Below are 25,824 nucleotides of genomic sequence, written 5' to 3'. Positions count from 1 at the left end.
CTGTTTATGGAATTCTCCAGGCAAGAATACTGGAGTGGTAGCTTTTCCTTCTCTAGGGGATCTTCCTCACCCAGGGATCAAACCCAGATCTCCTGCACTGAGGTGGATTCTCTACCACTGAGCCAACATGAGAGACATTTACAGAAATGAGACCGTGTAGTGTGGAGACGGCAAGCAGGTTTGAACTTAACTACTCGTTCTACTCAACTGAGAACACTTTTGACAGGTCAGTGTTGACAGAGATGAAGCTCCTTCTGCCTTGATCGACCAGCAATGTCTGTCACAATCAGGGAAATAGGACTGGGACCACGTGCTCACCCCTGCCATTCCTGCTGGTGGAAGAGATGGGCCTGTACCTTGGTATGTGAATTTGGCAGGGGAGTTCAGCTTTCTGGGTCTCCATTTCCTTGACTATGTAATAGTTCAAACAAGATGTCCTTGAAAGTCTCTACCAGCTCCAGGAAGAGAAGAGAGTATGAAGGTCCTTTCTGTTTAATGAACACTCTAAAAACCATCCTTAACTAATTTTTGCTGATGATGTCATAATATACTAAAAGTAACAAACAATTGTGAAAGAGCATTGTCACTTCCCAGAGCAGATGGATGCTTCTAACTTGTCTCTGCAGATCTGCCTTCTTCCTTTCTTCAGCCTGCTCTCTGCAGCAGGGGCTGACTTGTTTCACCTTTATCAAACAGCCTCTTTGCCACCTGGCTGCCGGGTGGGTTTGGGTAATGAGGACTCTGGCAGGAAACAGGAGGGAAAGTGAAAGGAAGGGGGAAGATTAAGGAAGGGAGACTAGTGAGCAGGAGGAAGCCAAGGCTCCCTCCCTGCAGGGTTGCTTTGTCCCTTGAGGGAGGTCATCACTTCTCGAAAGCTGGACTTGTCTGCCAGACTCTCCTGGATTCTGCTAACCAGTCCTCCCTTCGGTCCTCCAAGTTCAGGATGGTCACAGCCCACTGGTGCAGCGTTCCCTGTGGTCCCCACCTGCACCTACAGAAACAGTTCCTTTTTTAAACCTCCTTTGAAAAGTCAGTCATGTCTGATTCTTTGCAACCTCATAGACGTAGCCTGCCAGGCTCCTTGGACCATGGGATTTTCTAGGCAAGAATATTAGAGTAGCTTGCCACTCCCTTCTCCAGGGGACCTTCCTGACCCAGGGATTGAACCTGTAGCTAGCTCTTATGTCTCCTGCATTGGCAAGTGGGTTCGTTACCATCTGAGCCACCAGGGAAGCCCTAAACCTCCTTTAATTATCCTAATTTGAAGGTGACATCTGTTTACTGGTGGGATGTAGATCCATCATCTCAGGGTCTTTTACAAGTTAATAAATAATAAATGTTGTTTAATTAATGAACTGTGCATAAGGTCTATATCTGCTAAGACCTTATAGCCTTTGAAGAAATATCATCTTTGGAGAAATGGGACAAAGGTTGCAGACAGTAAGGACAGAGCAGAACTGTGGAGCAGAAACCAGGGTTTCTGACTGAGAGTGAATATCTGGACCAAACAGAAGGATGTGAAACCTGTAGACCAGCATGGCTCTTCTGGCATCTCTCTTGTTCTCTAAAAGCCTCTCTCTTAGTATCACTGTTAAAAATCTTTACAGTTTTATCGTCCCTTATCTATCTAGCTATCTTTCTACCTACCTAGCTACCTACCAACTAACTCTCTAGGGAAAATCTGAGGGATGCATTTCAACTGTCCCTTTCGTCTCCCTCTAGTTCCAGCACCATTCTTGTCCAATAAGACTTGGACAGGGTAGCCAGCTTTGCTTCTTCACAAAGCTGCTATTCTCAGAAAGGGAGAGTGCATGGAAGTGTAAATTGTAGGTTCTCTGATGGGTCCTGGCCTCAGTATAAGGGGACTACAAAGACATCAAAGATGGCCAGACAGGAACACGAAGGCAAGACATCAACACAGAGACCAACTTAAAAATCTTTCTCACCACTCCTTTCCTGGCCTGAGACACTGCTCCCAGGCTACCTGGTGTCAGCTAGCCTTCTGGAAGACTGGGGAAGGAGTAGACTTCTTGGGGACACTCTTTGCATGAGTTTTTCCTCTAATACTCAGTTTTTTTTTTTTTTTTTTTGCCCCAACTACATGTTCTCTTGCTATCAGACAGAAAGAAAATAAACATAGTAACCTTGAGTTACCAAACTTTTACATTCCAGGCTCTAAGTTACAATGACCAGCAATCTCGTTTCCAATTTCTGAATGGAAAAAAAAATCGCAAAAGCCAAAAACATTGTCGTAGAACTGGAAATAAGCTAACAGAAGACATTGTCAGAACTCGATGAATTTCTCCATGCCAATGGGACTTCCTTGAGAAAATTACCCTGGCCTCAAAGTCTCTGGAATAAAGTGAACAGGGCCAGCAGACTGAACAAAGTAGGACACCACGAAGTGCACTCGGAGGAGAGCACAGAGTGTGCATTCAGTTGTTCATTTCCTCATTCACTCTTGCATTCGAGTCATTTATTGGACACCTCCTATGGGCCAGGCTCTGGGTTAGATGACAGGAGGTAACAGTAGGTGAAATAATAGATGTGGCCTTGTTACAAACCACACTTGAGTCTGCCTGGTCATGCACAGCAAAGCCAACCTACTGACACTGAGTTGTGCTGAAAGGAACTGAAGTATTTATTACAGGCGCCAAACAAGGAATCCAGGCAGCTCATGCTCAAAAGACCCAAACTCCCTAAAGGCTTTCAGGGGGAGGTTTTTAAAGACAAGGTAAGAGCAGGGGGTTGTGGGGTGTGTGATCAGCTTGTGGGTGTGTTTCTGATTGGTTGGTGATAACTTAATTGGGAGTCAACATCATCAACCCTCTGATTCCAATCAGTCTGTGGTTATCTACATGCTTGTGGGCAGCATGTAGTTAGCTTCTCCTACCTGGTAGGAGTTTCAGTATTGGAAAATAGCTCATAGGATATCGCTCAGAATATTATCTATAACCCTTGAGGAGGAACTAAAAGGTCCTTGACTTTGTTTAATGGCTAAACTATTATTTTTTTGTCTGACCATTTCCCTTTCTGCATTTTATCACTTCCCTGATTAAATTTATTCTTTGACTAAAATTCTTCTACAGACAAAAGGCAGACAGAGGACATGTGGGTGGGGGTGGGGGAGGTGTCTGTTCTGGGAAATTCCCATAGGATCCTGCTTAGCCTCTGCCTTCATGAAACTTATAATTCAGGGAGTAGTGGAAATTGCTATGGCAAAGTTCTAGAAAACATAGCCACCAATTAATTTTTCTGTTGGGGGGGAGATTTCAGCTAATCATGAGGTAAATACCTTATGTTCTGGGAAAATTGCAAAAGGACTCTTTTGCCACCCAAACATAAAGTCAGTAGCCAGCCACTCTTGGGAGGAGAGATGAGGCCTGGCTGGGTGATTCTGGGTGACAGAACTGTGGCTGTTGTCTCCCCTATTGACATCTGGAGCTTGAAGATGGGTGATCAGTCAGAGGGGAAACTTGGATTGGGATCAGTGGTCCCTTGGATGGGACAGGATCAAGACCCCTCCTTCATGGTGTCAAAATTTTAACAACATAAGGAGCCAACTTAGGTTAGTTCTACTGAGTTCAAAGATCAGAAAATGAATGCTGTTTTATTATTGCCTTTAAGAGTCAAATCTGAGAGCCCATGTGTCAAGGTAGAAATCCTTTGGTCTCAAGCGTTCTTGGCGCTATTCCCAGGCCCACCCCACTTCTCTCTGGCCATTGAGGAGCTCCTTCACTGCTGTCGGTCCCTACTTGCCCATTACACACCCATCTGCTCTACTTATTCCATTCATTTCCACCAGCTTGCAGCTGGTTGCTGGCCCATGTGTTTCCCATCTGCTCCGCTATCTCCACCAGGGAAGGGATTGTGTGTATTCGCATCACCCTGCAGCCCAGAAGAGGGTCTAGAAGGACGTCCAGGCATATTTTGGATTCATTTAACATCTACTGAGTGAAATGAGAGGTGTGATTATCACAGTGTCCACTGCCCAGGCCTCTGTGGCCCTGGCAGGCAAACACCCTGTTGCTCCCCACCCTGTGGAGTGGGACGGGCTCAGATAGGATGGACTGGAAACCTCTCCTCTCTGTGGTCCAACTTCATCAGCTCCCCATGGTCAGCCTCACTTCAGGATAGCCCTGGGGAGGCGGGGAGTGGTCTGCGGCCCTGCTCCTCATGGAACCCCAACTAGCTTCCTCCCCCCGTGGTGGGGGAACACCTCCTTCACTGCTCTTACCTCACTTCCCTCTGCTCCACCAAGACCCCAGACCACTCACCTCTCCTCTTCCCCCTCCCTCCCAGGCAAAGCCAGGCGAGAAAGTTGCCTTCAGGTCTGTCCTTAAACGAGGAACAGGGACGTCCAGCTGTCATTTGAAGCTGGGAGGGAATATGCAGGCAGGAGATGGCAAGCAGGGCACACTGTCAAGCGCTGCCACAAGGTGATGACAGAAATAGCCTGACCAGCATCCACTGGACGGGGCCACCGGGAGAGACCCGGGCCTGGGAGAGTTGAGCCCCAGAAGCCAGAGTGTGGCCACGTGAGCAATGCTCGGGAACGAGGAGCGGGAGGGGATGGGGTGATTCACTCAGGAACTCAGCGCAAAGCCAGTGTGGAGGGAGTGGCTGAAGGGGAACACGTGTGTGTGTGTGCGTGTGTGTGTGTGTGTGTGTGTGTGTGTGCGCGCGTGCGTATGTCACTCAGTCATGACAAGGGTGATGGGAAAACTTTTTAAATTAAATTTTAAAAAGTTAAGATGAGGAAGTCTAGAGTACATCTGAATGTTGGCGCATGATCTTCCAAAAGGGAGACACTGCGGTTACAGGAGCTCAAAGTGCGGCCCTGGACTTTGAGGGGGCGGCTCCGTGTGAAGATGGCTGAGTGGGCAAGGACGCATGCGCGTGTGGAGATCTGCCGTCCTGCGACCCGTCTGCTTCGTGCGATGAGGCGGGGTCTCCTGAAATAGGAGGGGAAGTGGATGGAGGTGATTGGTGACAGGGAGTGTTGCATGGGGACTGTGGGGATAGTCTGATAAACCGTATGGAAAACCACAGGGAGCTGAGAGGGGAAACCAACAGCTGGTAGCCTGGAGGTGTCGATTCTGCTCCTAGAAAGGGAGGCAAGAGCAATGGCCCGCTCACCTCCGCTGAAGGAGGAAACAGACAGAACAGGAAAGCAGAACTCTATCTTGGGCCCGATCTTGGGCCGGACTGTGGACTTTGAGCTATATCCCCAGTATCTATGGAAATGACATACCAACTGGAAAACCGGACCCCGCACCCCACCCCACCCATGGAAGAGCCCCAGGGCTCGTACCTAGACTCTCTGTCACCTAAAAGAATATCCTAATTATCTGTGTAACCAGATAGAATCATAAATTCTTTTATGCTTATTGGGGTTTGACCACAGGCTTATTGATAATTGTCCACTGTTCACTACCTAAGCTTAAGGCATACGAATCATAGGTTTAAGGCATGTGAATGATGGGTTAACTTTGCATCTTTCTTTCCCTTTGTTCAGACTAGTTTCAGAGAATTTGGGGACGTGGGTTTGAGCACGTACACTTAAGATATATAGTGAAAGTGAAGTCGCTCAGTTGTGTCCAACTCTTTGCAACCCGTGGACTGTAGCCCACCAGGCTCCTCTGTCCATGGGATTCTCCAGGCAAGAATACTGGAGTGGGTTGCCATTTCCTTCTCCAAATAAGGTTTTCACAAAAACTGGTCTGGGTCCTTGGCTAAGAGGAGACTCTGCCTTGGGCCCGCCAGTGTAATAAACTGCACTGCACTGTCTGCATTGCCCTTCTGAGTGAGTTTGTTTCCAGGAACGCAGGCCTACAACACGGCGACACGGAAGCATCTCTGCAAGTGAGGTGGACCGTTATTTCCTGTCCTGGGAATGCACAGTCCAACCTCAGGTAAACCCTTTACTTCACTATCAGGGCATTTCTATTCTTGGCCAACAAGCAACTTCTGCATGAGAGAGAACTGCTTTCCTAATTGGGACCACGAATTTTTTAATGTGTTAATTTTATCAGCCTCCATTTCCATGTTAATTTTATTTCAACTTTATTGTAAATCCTTATGGGCTTAGCTCTCATTGTGATTTTTAAAATTTGTACATTGGTCTCTGGTGGTTCAGTTAAGAATCTGCCTACAATGTGGGAGACCCAGGTTTGACCCCTGGGTTGGGAAGACCCCCTGGAGAAGGACATGGCATCCATTCCAGTATTCTTGCCTGGAGAATTCCGTCGACAGAGGAGTGTGACGGGCTACACTGTATGGTGTTGCAAAGAGTCAGACATGACTGAGAAACTTACACGACTTTCACTTTCAAACTTACAACTGAGATTTTAAACCAGATCACTATTCACAACAAGTGTTATTGTATTTTCATGTTGTACTTTTTAAACTCACTTCTTATCTCCAACTATAAAATAGTTACATCCTAAGGAGATGATTTTAAGGCCTGAAGATGTTGCAGAAATGTGGGCTAATTCTATGGGTGGAATCATTTTAATTATACGTAGTGACTAAGACCTGTGTTCTGTGCAGAGAAGCAAATGCGTTTTAACACCATTAATCATCACAATCTCAAACACCCCATCCTCCTGGACTGACCAAGATAATGTGACCTGAAAAAGTCAAAAAGGAAAAAAATAAAACTCATTTGGTAAAATGTGGAAATTATGTTTCAGCCAGATGGTTATATTAAACATGCATGATGTCCTTTAGAGCCCATAGTATTTCCTGAGACCACAACACAGAGGGCTTGACCAATGGGAAGCTGGGGACCCAGTTCAACTGCTCAATGCAGAGTTCAGATTTGATAGTCAGATAATAAATATTATTCAGGTTAGAGAAGAGCCAGCAAACATCTATCAAGTAGTAAGTTTTTAAATTTGTACTTTGCTAAAATTGTCTTTAAACCTCAAGAAAACTCTAATCCACAGTTATACAGACTTTGTCTTATAGGGTAAATATTTAAGGCTTAAGAATCACCTTAAATAATTCCAGTGGTTCAGATGGTAAAGAATCTGCCTGCAATGAGGGAGACCCGGGTTTGATTCCTGTGTTGGAAAGATCCCCTGGAGAAGGGAATGGCAACCCACACCTGGGATTCTTGCCTGGGAAATCCCATGGACAGAGGAGCCTGGCGGGCTACAGTCCATGGGGTCGCAAAGTCAGACACAGTTGAGAGACTCACACTTTGCCTTTTCACTTTAGAACCACAGATGGTCGCTGTTGCATATACAGTGTTTTCACTTGGTCTGTTTTGTTTGCAACCCTTTAAATGCACAGGAAAACCATTGTGAGCTCACACACCAAATTAAAAACAGGCTGAGGGCTTCAAATCAAAGTGTAGACATTTCCAGCTATATTTCAGCTCTTTCAAGTGATGAACATCTCAGTATTTTCCAACAAGGCTCATTTGGTAATTAAACTCTTCTTAAATTCCTCTAGAATTCTAAAAATCCTTGAGCCAACTTTTCTTTTCCTTTAGTTCCCACTTCTGTCTACTCCGACCTACAGAGCTGGCAAACCCTTTTCTTCCTTAAAGCCTTGGAAGTAGATGAAGTCTTTAGGAGAACAGTCGCATTCATTTTATCCTAATTTGACACAGAATGGTTTCCAGACCCTCTACAATCTTGAATGCCCTTCTTGGCATCTTGCTGCCAATGGAGCTCCTAAAACATGTCCTCCGAGACCTCACAGCTCTAGAAACTTCATGTAACCTCTGTGGATGTGTTTGAACTATTGCATAACCTAATTTGGAGGGAATATTGGAAACACTATCACCTTCACATAGATTCAGTGTTTTTGTTTTGGCTGAGCGATCATCTGGCCTCTGCAGTAATTTCCATAAAGAATTGAAACATCTCTTTGTAATAAAAGTTCAGATGTCTAGATTCAAATACAGTCAAAGGTGCCAGGAGGAGCTCAAAACACATTGCCTGCGTGAATGCCACTGAAATCTTTGGATTTCTGTGAAGTAAGTGTAAATCCTTCTGTGGTAAATGTGTTCTTTCGTGTATGAAACAAGTATAAAGCCCTTTGGGGTGAGGCTGACCAGAAACACAGTTTAGTGTGTGAAATAGTGATTCACAGGGGAGAGGTGCCTGCATCTCTATGTTGGGCCCTTGATCCCCATCTCTTCTTCAGGAGGCCCTATAACAAAGATGGGTGTATAAGGAAAATTCACTTATCTTTAAAGTTCTTATCTTTGGTTTGGCATTGTGAAGCATGTTTGAAGGTTAGTGTGAAAAAATAGGTGTTTTAAAAGACATTCCCTTTTTCATAATTCCATTTTTATGTACAAAAGCCTCAGAAACCCAGAAGATTTTTATCCTGGTGTTTTCCTAGCCATCAGAATGCCCGCATTTTCTCTACTGTTATTAACTGCAGGAGGGGATTGTGGGTGTTGCTGAAAACATCCGCTCCTGCTAACCCATCACAAAGACCCGCAGTGACTTGTTTCCTTGTGCTTTTTAACCTTCACACCTACCAGACACATCAGGCTTCACTTCCACCTGGCGCTGGCACTAAAAATAACCGACTCCAGTAGCGAGCCACTTCACACCATTACATCGTTTACACAGTGGCACGGCTCCTGGCTTCCAGAACTGTGTCCGCCCCTGGCTTGTTCCCACTACTGATTCTTGTTTCTTTTTAAAATTGTTTTGGCTGCACTGGGGCTTCATAGCAGCAGGCGGGCTTTCTCTAGTTGCAGCGTGTGGGCTTAGCTGCACCTCAGCATGGGGATCCTCGTTCCCAGACCAGGGACTGAACCCACACCTCCGCCTTGGAAGGCAGGTTCTCAACCACTGGGCCACCAGGGAAGTCCCTCCCACACCCCCGCCACTACTGTCTTTTACCTTGAAACTTAGGAGAAGACAAACACTTCATTCCCCAGAGCTGCCCGAGGACACAGAGGTACCATGCACACGCGAAGAACACCATATTTTAAGAAGAATTAGAATAAGTGTTTCTACATAAACCCTCTTGTTCTGCAGTTGAGGAGGGTAAGATGCTTATAATTTGAGGAGGAGACACTGGGCTTGGCAGGAAAGGGGAAAGAAGTCTTTTTAAACTGGATTTTAAAATCATTTGGGACCTAAAATCTTAATCTGGAAACACACTAGATCTGTCCTCACACAGCCCTCTGGTTCATTTTTCACGTGGGTGTGGAAGGTGGAAATCACTCAGTTTGCTACTGGCTCATAGCACCACCACTTCCCAGTCATTTCCCGGGCTTGGCAGCATTCATGGAAAGAACCCACACCTTTCCATTCTGGCCGTGTTATACAGAGTACATATTCTCTGAAGCCTTCTAAAAAGATGTTCGCAAACAGCACCTCTGCTCCAAGAAGTCCCGCACACATGTATCGAGTGAACAAGTACAAATTTAGCGATTTTAATCAATGTCCTTGCAGACGAGTGTAGATATGTATATGCATATATACATATATATATATCTCAAAATTGAGAATTTACAAGTAAGATTTGATACATTTGGTCTAGCGGTGGGTAAGTCCACAGAATAAATCTTAAGTAGGCTACATTTCCTTTGCTGGTGTTTTTAATAATTCAGTTCTACTGCATAGAGAGGGATCCAAAGCTTAAATTTAGCTACTTTGGGAGGAGTCCAGTGAGAAAAAAGAAAGCGGGTGGTGTTCCATGAAGAGAGCTGGGCATGTTGATACTGATCCCTGGAGATACTGAAGCATCTGAACTTTGGGCCTAAAAAGGATGAAAATTGCACCGTGCATCCCCATAGCTGAGTGTCTGTGCCATCTCTGGGACGTGCTGTTATAAGTAAAACCTGTAGAGAAGCTAAGTTAACAGCAACACTGAAGCCGGTGTGTGGTCCAGGCCGAGACGTAGGACTGAGCTCCAGATTGAAGACGCCTGGAGTGTCCAGTGTCCACTGTGTGGCCTTGCTGACACCGGGGACAGCAGGGGGCTTGGGACCCTGCCTCTTTTCCTGCTCACAGGCCCTCACTCAAGTTAATGAGGGGGTTGGCAGGGTGAGCTTCCAGCACGATCTTCCTGTAGTTACCACTTCCCCGGGATGGAGACCCCACACTCGTACCAGCCCACGTAGTAGTAGGGAGTTCCAAAACCTATGTTGCCGAAGCTGACTGGCTCCTGGCGGTACTGGCGATAGTAGCCTGGAAGGTTAAAAAAAAGAGAGAGAGAGAGAGAGAGAAAATGCATCTGTGACACTGTGACTTATAATAGAAAATGGATATTTGGTTTTCATCCCCACAAGGCTCCCCAAACCCTTGGAATTTCCTGAGTGGTAAGAGCAATAACTCTGATATTGAAGCTAAAACTCCAATATTTTGGCCCCCTGATGTGGAGAGCTGACTCATTTGAAAAGACCCTGATGCTGGGAAAGACTGAAGGCAGGAGGAGAAGGGGACGACAGAGGATGAGATGGTTAAATGGCATCACCGACTCAATGGACATGAGTTTGGGTGGACTCCAGGAGTTGGTGATGGACAGGAAGGCCTGACATGCTGCGGTCCATGGGGTTGCAGAGTCCAACGTGACTGAGCAAATGAACTGAACTGAAGAGCAATAAAGATGTCTGGGAAATGATTATTTCATAATAAGCCTCTTCAACCACATGTGGGCTTATGTTAATGAAGTGGCTTCTGGAAAGCACCTGAGGATAAGGGCTTGTCACCAGAGAACCAACCATGGGAATATGCGGTGGGGGCTTCCGTCCCACCCCCAACCTCAGGGAGGAGAGAGGAGCCAGAGACTGAGTTCAGTCACTCATGGTCAATGCTTTCACCAATTGTACCTATGTAACAAAGCCTCCATGGGCTTCCCTGGTGGCTCAGTGGTAAAGAATCCACCTGTAATGCAGAAGACACAGGAGATGTGAGTTCAGGCCCTGGGAAGGAAAATCCTCTGAAGGAAGGAATGGCAACCCTCTCCAGTATTCTTGTGTGGAGAATTCCCTGAACTGAGAGCCTGGTGGGCTACAGTCCATGGGGTTGCAGAGTCAGACATGACTGAGTGACTAAGCATGCAAGTGATGAAGCCTCCATAATGCAGTGGGCCTCATCCAACCAGTTGAAGGCTCTAGTAGAAAAAGACCGACTTTCCCTGGGGACAGGGGTATTCTGCCTTCAGACTTGAACTGCAACATCAGCTCTTCCCTGGGTCTCCAGCAGCCTTGTTGGGCTACCCTGTAGATTTTGGATTTGCCAGTTTCCACAATCATATGAGCCAATTCCTTAAAATAAATCTCATTCTCTATTTCTCTCTCCTCTCTGTCTCTCTGTCTCTATCTTTCTGCTGCTGGTTCTGATTCTCTGGAGGACCCCGCCTAATCTACTTGTTTTACTGGAGTTAATAATGTATTACAAATTGTTAACGTTGAGATGAATATACGCATTTCCTCTTACAAGGCCATCATGAAATAACTGATACACAGTCTCCTGAAACATATCCTGGTTGGTTTGCGTTTATTTATTTTTTCTTTCTCTGCACTCTTATTCATGCCATCCTCCACTTGGAAGACTCTCTAATCTTTGCATGAATTTTTATGACTCAGCCCAGACTCTGCCTCTTATGAGAACTTCCCCTGGCAGCCTCAAGTGGCCTGCTTCTCTTGAACTCAGAGACTGACTATAATCTGCACAATTACCTGATAATGGGACAATAATGTGACACAACTTGCCATTGTCTGCACTTTAAGTTGTCTGCTCCAGTTACCTTTCATATATTTATCCTCTCTTTCCAATTCTGACTATGTTTCCTGACAGTAGGGATAAGGTCTTATATTCCTCTGTATCCCTACCTCTCCAAAGTAAAAGGGAAAGTGTTAGTCACTCAATTGGGTCCAACTCTTTGTGACCTCATGGACCACAGTCCTCCAGGCTCCTCTGTCCACGGAAGTATCCAGGCAAGAATACTGGAGTGGATAGCCATTCCCTTCTTCAGGGGATCTTCCCAATCCAGGGATCAAACCTAGGTCTCCTACATTACAGGCAGATGCTTTCCTGTCTGAGCCACCTCTCCAAGGCTCACTCCAAATACAGCACATGGTAGGAGTACTTTGTTGATTCCTTATTTTTATGATCAAAAATGCTGCTTACATCCATCTCCAAATGGTAAACCAAAGGCAGAGATACCGTGAATTTTCTCCTTATGTTGGCCCTCCTCCCCACACCCCAGTGTAATAGGTCAGGCCTTTGTTCACATTACCTTGAATGTTAGGGAGGGCTTCAATGTAGGACTGAGGCCCTGTTCTTCCATCAAGGTGTGAATCCACAAATTGACAGTGGTCTTCACCTCTTCCCCAACTGTCCCCAATGCTGTAGAATGTATCTGCAAAAAGGAATTTGATGAGTCAGTGACTGACCCAAAAATGCTACAGGTGATCTAGGAATCTGCACAAACTTGAAGAACCAACACCAAAAAAAAGATGTAATTTTTATCATACAGGGCTGGAATGTAAAAGTAGGAAGTCAAGAGATAACAGGCATATTTGGCCTTGGAGTACAAAATGAAACAGGCAAAGACTAACAGAGTTTTGCCAAGAGAAAGCACTGGTCATAGCAAACATCCTCTTCCAACAACACAAGAGAAGACTCTATACATAAACATCACCAGATGGTCAATACTGAAATCAGATTGGTTATATTCTTTGCGGTTGAAGGTGGAGAAGCTCTATACAGTCAGCAAAAACAAGACTGGGAGCTACTATGGCTCAGATCATGAACTCCTTATTGCCAAATTCAGACTTAAATTGAAGAAAGTAGGGAAAACCACTAGGCCATTCAGGTATGACCAAAATCAAATCCCTTAGTATTATACAGTGGAAGTGATAAATAGATTCAAGGGATTAGATCTGATAGGCAGAGTGCCTGAAGAACTGTGGACAGAGGTTCATGACATTGTATGGGAGGCAGTGATCAAAACCATCCCCAAGAAACCAAAATGCAAAAAGGCAAAATGGTTGTCTGAGGAGGCCTTACAAATAGCTGAGAAAATAAGAGAAGCTAAAAGCAAGGGAGAAAAGGAAACATATAACCATCTGAATGCAGAGTTCCAAAGAATAGCAAAGAGAGATAAGAAAGCCTTCCTCAGTGATCAATGCAAACAAATCGAGGAAAACAATATAATGGGAAAGACAAAAGTTCTCTTCAAGAAAACTAGAGATACCAAGGGAATATCTCATGCAAAGATGGGCACTAAAAAGGACAGAAATGGTATGGACCTAACAGAGGCAGAGATATTAAGAAAAGGTGGCAAGAATACATGTAAGAGCTATACAAAAAAGATCTTAATTACCCAGATAACCATGATGGTGTGATCACTCACCTAGAACCAGACATCCTGGAGTGTGAAGTCAAGTGGGCCTTAGGAAGCATCACTATGAACAAAGCTAGTGGAGGTGATGGAATTCCAGTTGAGCTATTTCAAATCCTAAAAGATGATGCTGTGAAAGTGCTGCGCTCAATATGCCAGCAAATTTGGAAAGCTCAGCAGTGGCCACAGGACTGGAAAAGGGCAGTTTTCATTGCAATCCCAAAGAAAGGCAATGCCAAAGAATGTTCAAACTACCACATAATTGTACTCATCTCACACGTTAGCAAAATAATGCTCAAAATTCTCCAAGTGAGGCTTCAACAGTATGCAAACCAAGAAATTTCAGATGTTTAAGCTGGATTTAAAAAAGGCAGAGGAACTAGAGATCAAATTGCCAACATCTGCTGGATCATAGAAAAAGCAAGAGAATTCCAGAAAAACATCTACTTCTGCTTCAATGACTATGCCAAAGCCTTGGACTGTGTGGATCACAACAAACTGGAAAATTCTTAAAGAGATGGGGATACCAGACCACCATACCTGCCTCCTGAGAAATTCTGCAGGTCAAGAAGAAACAGTTAGAACTGGACATGGAACAATGGACTGGTTCCAAATTGGGAAAGGAGTACATCAAGGCTGTATATTGTCACCCTGTTTATTTAACTTATCTGCAGAGTATATCATGTGAAAAGCTGGGCTGGATGAAGCACAAGCTGGGATCAAGATTGCCAGGAGAAATATCCATAACCTCAGATACGCAAATGACACCACCCTTATGGCAGAAAGCAAAGAGGAACTAAAGAGCCTCTTGATGAAAGTGAAAAAGGAGCATGAAAAAGCTGGCTTAAAACTCAACATTCAGAAAACTAAGATCATGGTATCCAGTCCCATCACTTCATGGCAAATAGATGGGGAAACAATGGAAACAGTATTTTCTTGGGCTCCAAAATCACTGCAGATGGTGACTGCAACCATGAAATTAAAAGGCACTTGCTCCTTGGAAGAAAAGTTATGACCAACCTAGACAGCATATTAAAGAGCAGAGACATTCCTTTGTCAACAAAGGTCCATCTAGTCAAAGCTGTGGTTTTCCCAGTTGTCATGTACAGAAGTGAGAGTTGGATCATAAAGAAAGCTGAGTGCCAAAGAATTGATGATTTTGAGCTGTGGTGTTGGAGAAGACTCTTGAGAGTCCCTTGGACTGCGAGGAGACCCAACCAGTCAATCCTAAAGGAAACCAGTCCTGAATATTCAATGGAAGGACTGATGCTGAAGCTGAAGCTCCAATACTTTGGCCACCTGATGGGAAGAAGTGACTCATTGGAAAAGACCCTGATGGTGGGAAATATTGAAGGCAGGAGAAGGGGATGACAGCAGATGAGATGGTTGAATGGCATCAGGGACTCGATGGACATGAGTTTGAGCAAGCTCTGGGAGTTGGTGATGGACAGGGAAGCCTGGCATGCTGCAGTCCACGGGGTTGTTAAGAGTCAGACATGACTGAGAGAATAAACTGAACTGAAGAGGGCACATTACTTATACTCTGTGTGTCACACTTCCCATGTTTGAAAGATGGTGATGATGGCACTGATTTCAAAGCATTGTAAGGATTTATTGAGATCATGTATGCTATATACTTAGCAAGTTTCCTTAAATGGAAACTATGAATATTATAGGCATTTTCAGCCAATAAATGAGAGACCTTTCTACTCTATGGTTTCAAAAATGTGGAAGTTCTGATACAGAATACTTTATGAAACCATTATGAAAAGCATGAATATGTGTAAAAATAGTGGGACCCATTTTCCTAGGAAACTAGAAGTAGGGTGTATCCGTAGCAGGAGGTGCTGTCCTTGGTCCTGAACCAGAGCTGCACAGTAGGGCTGAGTTGTTTCTCTCAACTCTGCAATACCAGACATGGCTGTGTAACCTCTTCCAGGAATTCTGAAGCAGAGGAGGGAAAGGGCAGTGTGGGAGAGTGGGGGAAAAGCAGAGAGAAACAGACACTGCTTGTTGGGAAGGCATAGCACTGAGAAATTGCTGGAGAGGGGGATGGTTGGGGAGATTTTGACATTATTGAGAAATGATGATCACTAGCAACAAATAAAAGAACAAAATAACTGACCTATGATAAAATATAAACCAGGTGCAGGAAAGTTTTTTTTTAATGTATGCTAAAAGAGTAAAAGTTGCTTAAATTTTGAAATATAAAACAATTATGTGTAGGTGGGTGAGTCAAAGCCAGCTGGGTAGAAATGGCATTTTGAAATGTTAGTAGTCCAAAGTACGTATGTTATTCTCTGTTTGAATCCCCTACCATGATGAAAACAATGTAATTTTTGTTTGGACACAGAATAAATAGAGCAGCTCATCTATGTTTCACCATCTACATTTTTTTTCTGTAAAGTCGTGCCAGTGGCAAAGACTGTAGTGTGGACTTGTCCTCAATAATTCCAGCTCACACGCATGCCTACTGTTATAGAATCAACAACAAGAAAAATGGCCTTTGATTTTCTAATAGAATTCTGGACTTCATTCCTAAAAAGTAGTCGATTTAAAATATATACATATATTCTTGAGTACCCATGTGAAAACAAGTCACTCTAGCATAGAGCCTGCAAAACTGGTTGGCATTTGAGCCAGACTGAGACATGACCGGTCCACACCTCAACTGCATTCTGGTGCACCCGCTATGTCAAGCTGGTATCTGATCAACTGGAAACTTTTCATACCCTCCCTCAGCACGCCATCCCCAAAGACCCACCTTTCAGGTTGTCACTGAGGTAGATCTTATACCGCAGCGAGTTGCAGAGGACGACTCCCACAAACTTCCTGTACCAAGTCCGCTTCACATACTGTCGGCCATGGCAGTCCGTGTAGCTAGGGTCATGTTTGAAAGCAAACGGGATCCAGATGGGCTCGCCGCCTGGACAACACAAAGCACAGCTTCCAAGTCACAGCGCTTCACAGTGGTTGCTCTCGTACAAAGTACCAGGCATGTCGGCTTATTCACTGGGCCTTGCCCTCCTTGCAGGGCTTTTCTGAGCAGCTTTCCCATCTCCCGATGGGTGTGCTCTCTCTTCTCTTCTTTCTTTGTACTGAAGTACAGCTCGGGAGTTCCTCACACCTGAAGATATCTGAACTATTTGCATTTCCATAAAGGATTCTCAGAGTAAGAAAAAGCCTTTGGGCCTCAAGGAACATAAGCTATAATGACAAGTTTGACCTTGGGGGGTCATACCATCCTACCTCCCCACCCTCAAAACCCCTCAGCACAGATGCCTACTGTTCCTGTCACTCCTAAGACCTGTCCTGAACTTAGGCAATAGGTTTTTCTCTGTTTATTTGAAAAACAAAGTAAACTTTTTTTGTACTCTTAATCCATTTTGCTATCTTTTCAGCAATTTGAAATATTCAAGGAGGTTAGGAAAATAGTTACCGCTTCATAGGTTATTGGCCGCCCACAATGGTTTTTATAGCTATTGTCTGGGCTGTGGAGTACTTAGTCGCTCAGTCGTGTTTGACTCTTTGCAACTTCATGGACTATAGCCTGCCAGGCTCCTCTGTCCATGGGGATTCTCCAAGCAAGAATACTGGAGTGGTGGCTATGCCCTCCTCCAGGGGGCCTTCCCAACCCAGGAATCAAACAGGGGTCTCCTGCACTGCAGGTGGATTCTTTACCAGCTGAGCTATCAGGGAAGCCCAGCTATTGTCTACTAGGACCCTATCTAACAATTTCCGGACCATTCTTTTCCCTAGATTAGGAGAGCAGGTGCAAAGAAACCACAGAAGTTGTTGGAAAATTATGACAATACAAAAATGGTTTGGCATCTCTACTTGTGAGTAACCATAACAATCTCATGTTCAATATCCAACTTTATTACTAGAATGTCAAGATTATCCAGAAGAGAAACTTACCTGGTGGCCTCACGACAAGAAGAGGATTATCTGTAGAATGAAAAAGAAACAGCTGAATTCACTATTATGTCATGGAGCCACATAGCTATGGAATTTTTTTGTAACTGAAAGGGCTAACCAAGCTGCAGTAGATAAAGAAAGTGCAATATTCATTTGGCATATGCCAAAACTTTAAAAGTACTATATCACAGTCTCAGAAGTTACATTTATATCTTTCTACTCTCCAATTTCAGCCCTCAGTTTCTTGATAACTATTTAGATTTGAATTATTTGGTTTTTTTTCTATAGACGTTGATCATGTTAATTCTGATAGTTGCCAAAAGACCATGTTATTTTTAGGAAATTCAGCCATAGACACATTATTGTAGCAAATTAACCACTGATAAAGGTTTTCTTGTACTCTTTCTAATTACTAATGAGAAACACACTTCTTAGATGAAACACGTGAAAACACCAATTTTGAAGTCCTTTGCCAACATTTCCAGTATAAAGCATATTCTCAAAAAAGACTTTTTCCATATATTTTGATTCAGTAGATTTAAATCACTGCATTTAAAAATATCTTCCAAAGGCAAATGTTCTGGGGTCAAGCTACATGTAGGGAATGATCTAACCAAATGGAAGCGAGAGCCACGTTAGTGTGGAGCTGACCCTGCTGGGCTCCTGTACATGTTTGTCTTGGGACCATGGTCACCAACTCTCCCACCTGGCTTCCTATACAGAGAGACTGCCAACCCAGGAACTGCCACCATGAACCAGTGGTGTGTATTCTCAGACCATGACCACGGGACCCGGTGTGTACTGCCTCAGACCATGACCACCCGACACCATGTGTACTGCCTCAGACCATGACCACGGAACCCTGTGTGTACTGCCTCAGGTTATGACCACCCAACACTATGAGTACTGCCTCAGACCATGACCACGGAACCCTGTGAATACTGCCTCACACCATGACCACCCACCATGGGACACTGTGTACACTGCCTCAGACCATGACCATGGAACACTTCACCAAAGGGTCTGAGAGCTCTGCACACCAGCAACCCAAAGTAGGGACATCTTCTGTGTGACGCTGCTTGCAGGATGGATAGCATTTTAATTAAACCCTCCATATTAAGTAGAGATATCTTTGTCTCCTAGGAAAGCAAGCATCCTAGAGATCTGACTGATTGAAAGAAGCAACTGCCCCTCAGATCACACATGTGTGCACTTCGGCTGCTTGCAATAACAATAAAGAAATTACCTCTGCAACTAGACGGATTCAAAGTTATCTTTCCCACATGGCTAAGAACTAGATTTTCTTCCCTTTTCATTGGAATTTGCTCTTTTCACTTCTCAAGCAGTTCCAATGAAGACTACTTTTATTATCCAAGATTTAACTTAGCAGAAAGAAAATCATGTTTATCTTATAAAGTGATATCCAATATGAACTCACTAAACAGAAGTTTTACCTTTCCATTTTTATTCTATTGTAGGCCTGATTTCAGATTACTTGTTTTTTAAGGAAAACAGAAAAAAAGAACATGAAGTCATCCATACCTGATTCTGTAACAAATGAAACTGAAGAACTGACAGGTCCATAGCCGTGAGGATTTTTGGCTTGAACTCTAAAATAATACCTGAAATTCGAAGAAAACATAGTTTGAAAGAGAACCTTGTTTGATTTTTGTATAATGAGACAAACAACCAAACTACTGAGCACTTACTCTGTGGCAGGGTTCGAGTCTTATCTTTTCACAAATGCATACACCACCGCTATTTCTTCATGCTATTTCTAAACTTTCTCATTTTCGAATAACTTTTCAGAACAATATAATGAACAGCATAGACATGCTCCCACTAGGAACGGAGGGGCAGACTAGGCAAACAGGTCACTTGGACTGTGTGTGTTATTTAGAGCATCCAGGGTTCACCCGCCCCATGCAGGCCACGCCCTGCAGGCCTGCCATTGGACGGTATGGCCCCCTCCTGTCTCATCTTGAGTTCCACCAGCAAGACCGAGAAGCCAGAGCAGGGAGAAATGCTTACTGAGCAGAATTCCAGTTCTAGCCTAAGTCTCACCGCTGGACGTGGTGTATAAATGTCTGATGGACTGATGATGATGCAACCTGCTGTTGGCAGGGGGAGGCTGAGCCAGTCCAGAAGCTGGCCTCCTTGGGGGAACTAACGTGACAGCAATGTTCTGGGCACAGGACAAGTGCTACGCTTGGCCCTGGAGCCTTAAAATCACTGAGTCTCCAGCTTCTGTGCCTCAAGGAAAGAGAAGCAAGTCCAGGAAGGGGAAGTGGAAACGGCCTGCAGAGGCTCTGCTGGGGATTAATCTTTGTCTTGGAACAGAGAATGTGCTAGAAAGCACATGGCCCGAATCAGCCTGTTCATCTAGAAGGAGATAAGCCAGTTCAGTCGGGAGTCCAAGAGCGTCTTACTTTGGACTCTCGTGAGCTACAGGACCAAAAGCAGTGTTGAGAAAATACTGGAAGCCAACACAGTTGAGACCTACTCTACCTACGGTAATCTCTATGTTGTCCAGCCCCCTGGAATTCTAGGTATTATCTGTGCCCTCTTAGTCCTTAACTGGGGCTTCCCTGGTGGCTCAGATGATAAAAGAATCTGCCTGCAATGTGGGAGACCTGGGTTTGATCCCTGAGTCAGGAAGATCCCCTGGAGAAGAAAATGACAACCCACTCCAGTGTTCTTGCCTGGAGAATTCCATGGACAGAGGAGCCTGGCAGGCTACCATCCATGGGGTCACAAAGAGTCAGACAGAACTGAGCAACTAATACATACAGTCCCTAACTGCTTCCAGGTAAAGAAAGAGGGTTAAAAAAAAAATTGGGCAGGGGAGTGTGTCCACCACCTCAGAGTCCAGAAGGGGCCTTGGCTTCTGGGCACCAGGAGCTACACTTCAGTGTTACAAAATCCTATGTTTAAGTCAGACACACAGATCACACGGACTAAGATGCACTAAAGTTTTAAAGGGAGAACTATTTACACCCAGAGAGCAAAGGTGCATGTCTGTTGCACCTCTGCCCTGGCACCAAGCCTACTGAGCATCTGAGCTGAGGTCCCCAGGGGAGCCTCTGGCCTCACAGTTACACAGAGGTATTTGACTTTGGGTTTGATTAAGAGAGAGCAAAGAAAAAGTCCATTTGGTAAAACCAAGTCTTCTCTTAAGCTTTTCAAGAAAGTATATTCACATCTCATTTCGGACAGAATCCTTTTTAAAATTTCATTAAAAAAAAAAAGATATGCACAATTAAGAACATATGAGTCCCAAAGCTCAATTCACTCAGCACTGTGTGTTGTTCTCAACTGTGCATACTTCTAACTCAGCGGGCGTGGAGTTACTTAAGGCAAACTCCGCTGGCAGTTCAAACAGTGGGCTTGGCATATGTCAACGATAACAGTCAAACTTTACAGACGCCTTTTCCCTAAAAAAAAAAATAGGAAATCAAGACCTAGAGTGTGATACTGATATTCAGAGGCTACCGGGGACATTTATTTTGCTTCGTCTTTTTCAGGCCATCCCTGGAGGCAAGCTGGTACCACTTCCCCAGCTTGGTAGAGGGAAGCGCCCTGTGCAGTAGAGGCGATAGTAGAGGGGTGACCCATTGGCTGGGAGAGCCTACTCCAGTTTCCTAGTTGTATCCATTCTGTTTTACACTGAAACCTAAGTATTCTCCAATCGACCCTCCTGCTGCACAATGACTCCATTCCTCCACAAAGCCCACTTGGCCCAATTCTACAGTTGCGTTATTTCCATTTGAACTCCACCTACTGTGTCAAAGTAAGTTTACATATGCCAAGCTGAAAAACAATGTGGTATTATAAAAAAAGCAAATTTTTCAAAAAGCACATTACATTTTTTTCTACAGACTAAAATAAATATTTCATACCCTGAAGTGTCTCTATGTCACCTAAGTAACAAAAGCATCCCATGCCTTGCCTTCTTATACAAGCTTCTGGTACCTTCTTTTGAATAGGTTCCATGGTGACAGATCTGTATTCTTTAGGCTTCCCAGGGGGCGCTAGGGGTAAAGAAACCGCCTGCCAATGCAGGAGACACAAGAGACGTGGGTTTGATCCCTGGGTTGGGAAGATCCCCTGGAGGAGGGCATGGCAACCCACTCCAGTAATCTTGCCTGGAGAATCCCATGGGCAGAGTTGCCTGGAGGGCTACAGTCACAAAGAGCTGGACATGACTGAAGTGACTTAGCATGCATGCAGGCACAGAGGGGTCTGAAGGAAATCCTCATAGGAGGAAACCAGGGAGCACTCTCCCTCCAAAGAATGACAGAAGGGAAGGCCACACTTGGGGAGAAGCCCCAGTGGCCGCTGCTGCTCCCAGTCCGTCTCCCAGGGCCCCCAGCATGGGTGGACACAGGACACAAGCCTCAGCGGACACTGGGGCCCATCTGTGACCGGCTGGTCCAGCCGCCAGCCCCCTCTCTCCTCCGTCCCCCCGACCGCATCGGCCTCCTGCTCTTCCTCAAAAACACCAGCTTCCCAACACCCTTCCTGCCTCAAGCAACTTGACAGCTCACTTACCTTCTCCAGGTCAAATGCTGTGCATCTGCCTGACCTGACCGCCCCTTATCCTCGAGCTCGGGAAAAAAGCCCCCTATTACACACTCACAGCACAGGGTGCTTGTCTCTCAGGATACTGGTCAGGGAAAGTCCATATCTACGTGTTTATAAACCATCAGTCTCTGTCAGACTGTGAGCACCATGAGGGGCCATGGTGTATTGTAGGCCCCTCTCCCACCCCTCCACTCTTCCCTCTTTGGAGCCCGGAACCTGGCCCTGAGCACACAGTAAGTTCTCACTGAGTGAACCGTGGACACTCATTCGTACCTATAGGAAGAATGAATAAACCATCCCACTTAACCATCCCCTGACAGCATTCAAAACTCAACATCAGTTTGGTACCAAAAGCTGTCACAAGAAAACTGGGCTGTGGGGGCAGGGGCAGCAGGAGTCCAGAATTTACAAGCAGCCAGGAGGCCAAACATTGCTAAGGCCTCCTTCAGCTGCTCCTGAGGCTGTGCTGTAAAAATAGGCACTCTGAACACAATTAAAAACAAAAAAAGAGGGATGTTGGCTTTGTTTTCTTTAGTTTTGTTCTTGGTTTAATGAATCAACTTTTCATTACTATCAAGGAAGAGCTAAGAAAAGGGCTTTCTCAATTTCCTGATATTTTTATTTGCTGAATCCTAAAATTTGTAATAGTTTATGAAAGCTCAGTTCAAGTGAGCCCAGGGCATTAACAAGCCCTGGGCAAAGTTCTCCGCTAGTTCAGAAGTCTCTCGGTGCCCAAGGCTATTGTCCAGTTTCTGTCCCTTTCGACAGTTCTGTTTAAGGTTCAACATTTCTGTTTAAGGAGAGCATTTTGTTCCAATCTCCTCTCTGTTCCTCTGACTGCATAAAAAAATGGGAGACCTCGGGCCCAAGTCACATCATTCAGAACACTTTGCTGTGGAAATACGGTGGCTGGACGTGACACGGTGTGCTGGAGCCATACTACAGGCCTCAGAGAGCCGATCATTAAATATCAGCAATTCTGCAGGCCCAGACTAGCTTGAAATTGGCAAATACCATAAAGCAGCTGTTACTTTTTTTTTTCCCAGACAGCCAGTTTACAAGCACACCACTGCATGACCATCGCGTCCTTGGTGTTCCGCCCACGTTCACCCACCAAGGATGGAAGCTTTCCTGATGGGTGTTACCAGCAAGACCAGAGAATATAAAATAGGAAACGCACACACACAGTGTTTGTACCCTTGAGACAAGTTCTGCACATTTCACACTGAGGGCTAAAGACTCACTCCCAGATGGCCCTCTGGCTGGCGACCCACTTCTCCATGTAGGAAGCCATGCATCGTATAACTGACATTAGCATGTAAAATATATTTTTCTTGAATGATCCGAACTTGTACATCACAGAGGTCGAGTACCAGATGTTAAAATGTTTAGCCAGTTCATGCAACTCAACAACAACAACAACAAAACAAACAATCCAATTGAAAGATGGCCAAAGAACCTAATTAGACATTTATCCACAGAAGAAGTACACAAGGCCAACAGGTACATGAAAAGATGGTCAACGTCACTAGCTATTCAGTTCAGTTCAGTTCAGTCGCTCAGTCATGTCTGACTCTTTGCAACCCCATGAATTGCAGCACGCCAGGCCTCCCTGTCCATCACCAATTCCCAGAGTCTATTCTTAAAGAGATGGGAATACCAGACCATCTGACCTGCCTCTTGAGAAACCTATATGCAGGTCAGGAAGCAACAGTTAGAACTGGACATGGAACAACAGACTGGTTCCAAATAGGAAAAGGAGTACGTCAAGGTTGTATCTTGTCACCCTGCTTATTTAACTTCTATGCAGAGTACATCATGAGAAACGCTGGGCTGGAAGAAGCACAAGCTGGAATCAAGATTGCCGGGAGAAATATCAATAACCTCAGATATGCAGATGACACCACCCTTATGGCAGAAAGAAAGTAAAGAGGAACTAAAAAGCCTCTTGATGAAAGTGAAAGAGGAGAGTGAAAAAGTTGGCTTAAAGCTCAACATTCAGAAAACGAAGATCATGGCATCTGGTCCCATGACTAGCTATTAGAGAAATGCAAATCAAAACTACCGCGAGGTACTCCTCACACCAGTCAGAATGGCTGTCACCAAAAAGTCTACAAATAACAAATGCTGGAAAGGGTGTGGAGAAAAGGGAACCCTCCTACACTGCTGGTAGAAATAGATAAGTTGGTGCAGCCACTATGGAAAACAACACGGAGGTTTCTCAAAAAACTAAAAATAGAATTACAATGAGATCTCGCAATCCCACGCCTGGGCCTATAATGTAGCTTTATGTTCATAGGAGCCCTATTGACAGTAGCAAAGACATGGAAACAGCCTAAACATCCGTCAACAGAGGAACAGGCAAAGAGGATATGGTGCACATATACGATGGAACACTGGGAACAGTACCCAGCCATAAAAAAGAATGAAACAATGCCGTCTGGAGCAACATGGATGGCACTAAAAATTATCACACGACGTGGAGTCAGTCAGAAAGAGAAAGATAAACACCATACGATACCACTTATATGCGGAAATGAAAATATGACGCAAATGTACCTACCTACGAAATAAAAACAGACTTGCAGACAGAGAGACAGACGTGTGGTTGGCAAGGGTGGGGGCGGCATGGGGCGGGAGGCTGGAGTTAGCAGGCGCAAATTATTATACAGAGTGAATAAACAAGAAAGTCCTGCTGGAGAGCAAAAGAACTATATTAAATATCCTATGATAAAGCACAATGGAAAAGAATATAAAAAAGAACGTGTCTATGTATGTATATGTGTGTGTATATGTATATACATAACTGAATCACTTTTGGGTACAACAGAAATGAACAACCGTTGTAAATCAACTAGACTTCAATAAAAAATGCTTCTCAATTGCTGCTCCACTAATGTCATATATGAAGCTTGTGCTGCATAAAGTCACCATGTTGGTGACTGCAAACAGATGGATTCCCTTTCAACACACAGAGCAATCCTTCCTTTCCCAATGGTAGGTAGTTTCAGTCTCTGGAATATAGGGAACAAAATATAAAGACAATAACGTAACAATCACAAAGCACATAGCCCTTTCTCCGAAGAAAAGTACATGACACATGGTAAGCACTCAGTCTATGAGAAACAACTAGAGAATTCAAAGGAAACCATAGGAACACTTTTAGTTAGGCCTTTCCTTTTCAACCCAAGGATACCCGTGACCATGCACACGGGTCTCATTTTCTGTTTATAAATGATGGACGCATCATACCTCGTGTTGGGCTTCAGGTTCTCAATGGGCAGGTGAGTTACTGATGAAGCCTGGGTGGACCACTTGTTCCTGATGAAGTCTTCATATGACGCGCTGTAAACCAAGTAACCTACAGGAGGAGAGGAGGCGGAACCCCGTGAGCGTCAAGGAAGCATCACCCAAGAGGCGTAACTCGGGGAGGGTGGGAGGAGCCATGGGGTGGGGGCAGCTCTGTGGGATAAGTCTAGAAGGGGAGCAAGCAGTGTGCTGGGTCAGGACGGGGTAGAACGCTGGCACCCACTGGCGATACCAGATGCAGGTAACGGCAGAGACACTTCCTGACGACTAGCTGGTTCCCTACTTTTCTTCCTTCTCCTGATCTCCCACAGTCCCGGGCTTCCTCATTTCCTTGAAACTAATCACATCTAACCATGAAGGCACAGCACAAGGAAAGAGCAGTGACCTCCACACAAGTATCTAAGAAGTTCCCGGTAGAGTATACACAACTATCCTTCATGTGAAATGAAGCATCTGTGATGGTGAGTGCCGTGTCTTTTGGCTGAAAGATCCCAAACTCGATAGGTCTCTCCACTTCGTGTCATAGACTCTCCTGTGGTTTCTAGTTGTTGCATATCTCTGCCTGCCCTCGACCGTGACGTCCAGTGACAACAGCCAGGCAGCTCTGCCTTATCCGCTGTTAATGGAGCTCAGCAGGTAGACTCTGCCCTGATACCTGCCCAGCTTGCCAGGCCACCCCGGGGG

At 44.9% G+C, this 25,824-nt stretch overlaps 1 protein-coding gene across 2 annotated transcripts in view; it reads right to left on the bottom strand.

Annotated features, from left to right (window-relative positions):
- Positions 1–9,383: 9,383 nt before the first annotated feature.
- Positions 9,384–25,824, bottom strand: part of FNDC1 (fibronectin type III domain containing 1) — a 111,520-nt gene continuing 95,079 nt past the window's right edge. For both annotated transcript variants that reach the window (XM_024997129.2, XM_024997130.2), the window contains 6 exons: positions 25,084–25,192; positions 18,790–18,869; positions 17,248–17,277; positions 16,094–16,255; positions 12,223–12,345; positions 9,384–10,169 (listed from right to left, as the gene is read on the bottom strand). In XM_024997129.2, the coding sequence (XP_024852897.1) occupies positions 10,054–10,169; positions 12,223–12,345; positions 16,094–16,255; positions 17,248–17,277; positions 18,790–18,869; positions 25,084–25,192 (620 nt within the window). In that variant the 3' untranslated portion in view covers positions 9,384–10,053. The remainder of the gene's footprint in view (positions 10,170–12,222; positions 12,346–16,093; positions 16,256–17,247; positions 17,278–18,789; positions 18,870–25,083; positions 25,193–25,824) is intronic.

Source organism: Bos taurus, chromosome 9 (assembly GCF_002263795.3).
Source record: "Bos taurus isolate L1 Dominette 01449 registration number 42190680 breed Hereford chromosome 9, ARS-UCD2.0, whole genome shotgun sequence".
NCBI classification, from domain to species: Eukaryota; Metazoa; Chordata; class Mammalia; order Artiodactyla; family Bovidae; genus Bos; species Bos taurus.
This window is presented reverse-complemented; position numbering and strand designations above follow the sequence as displayed.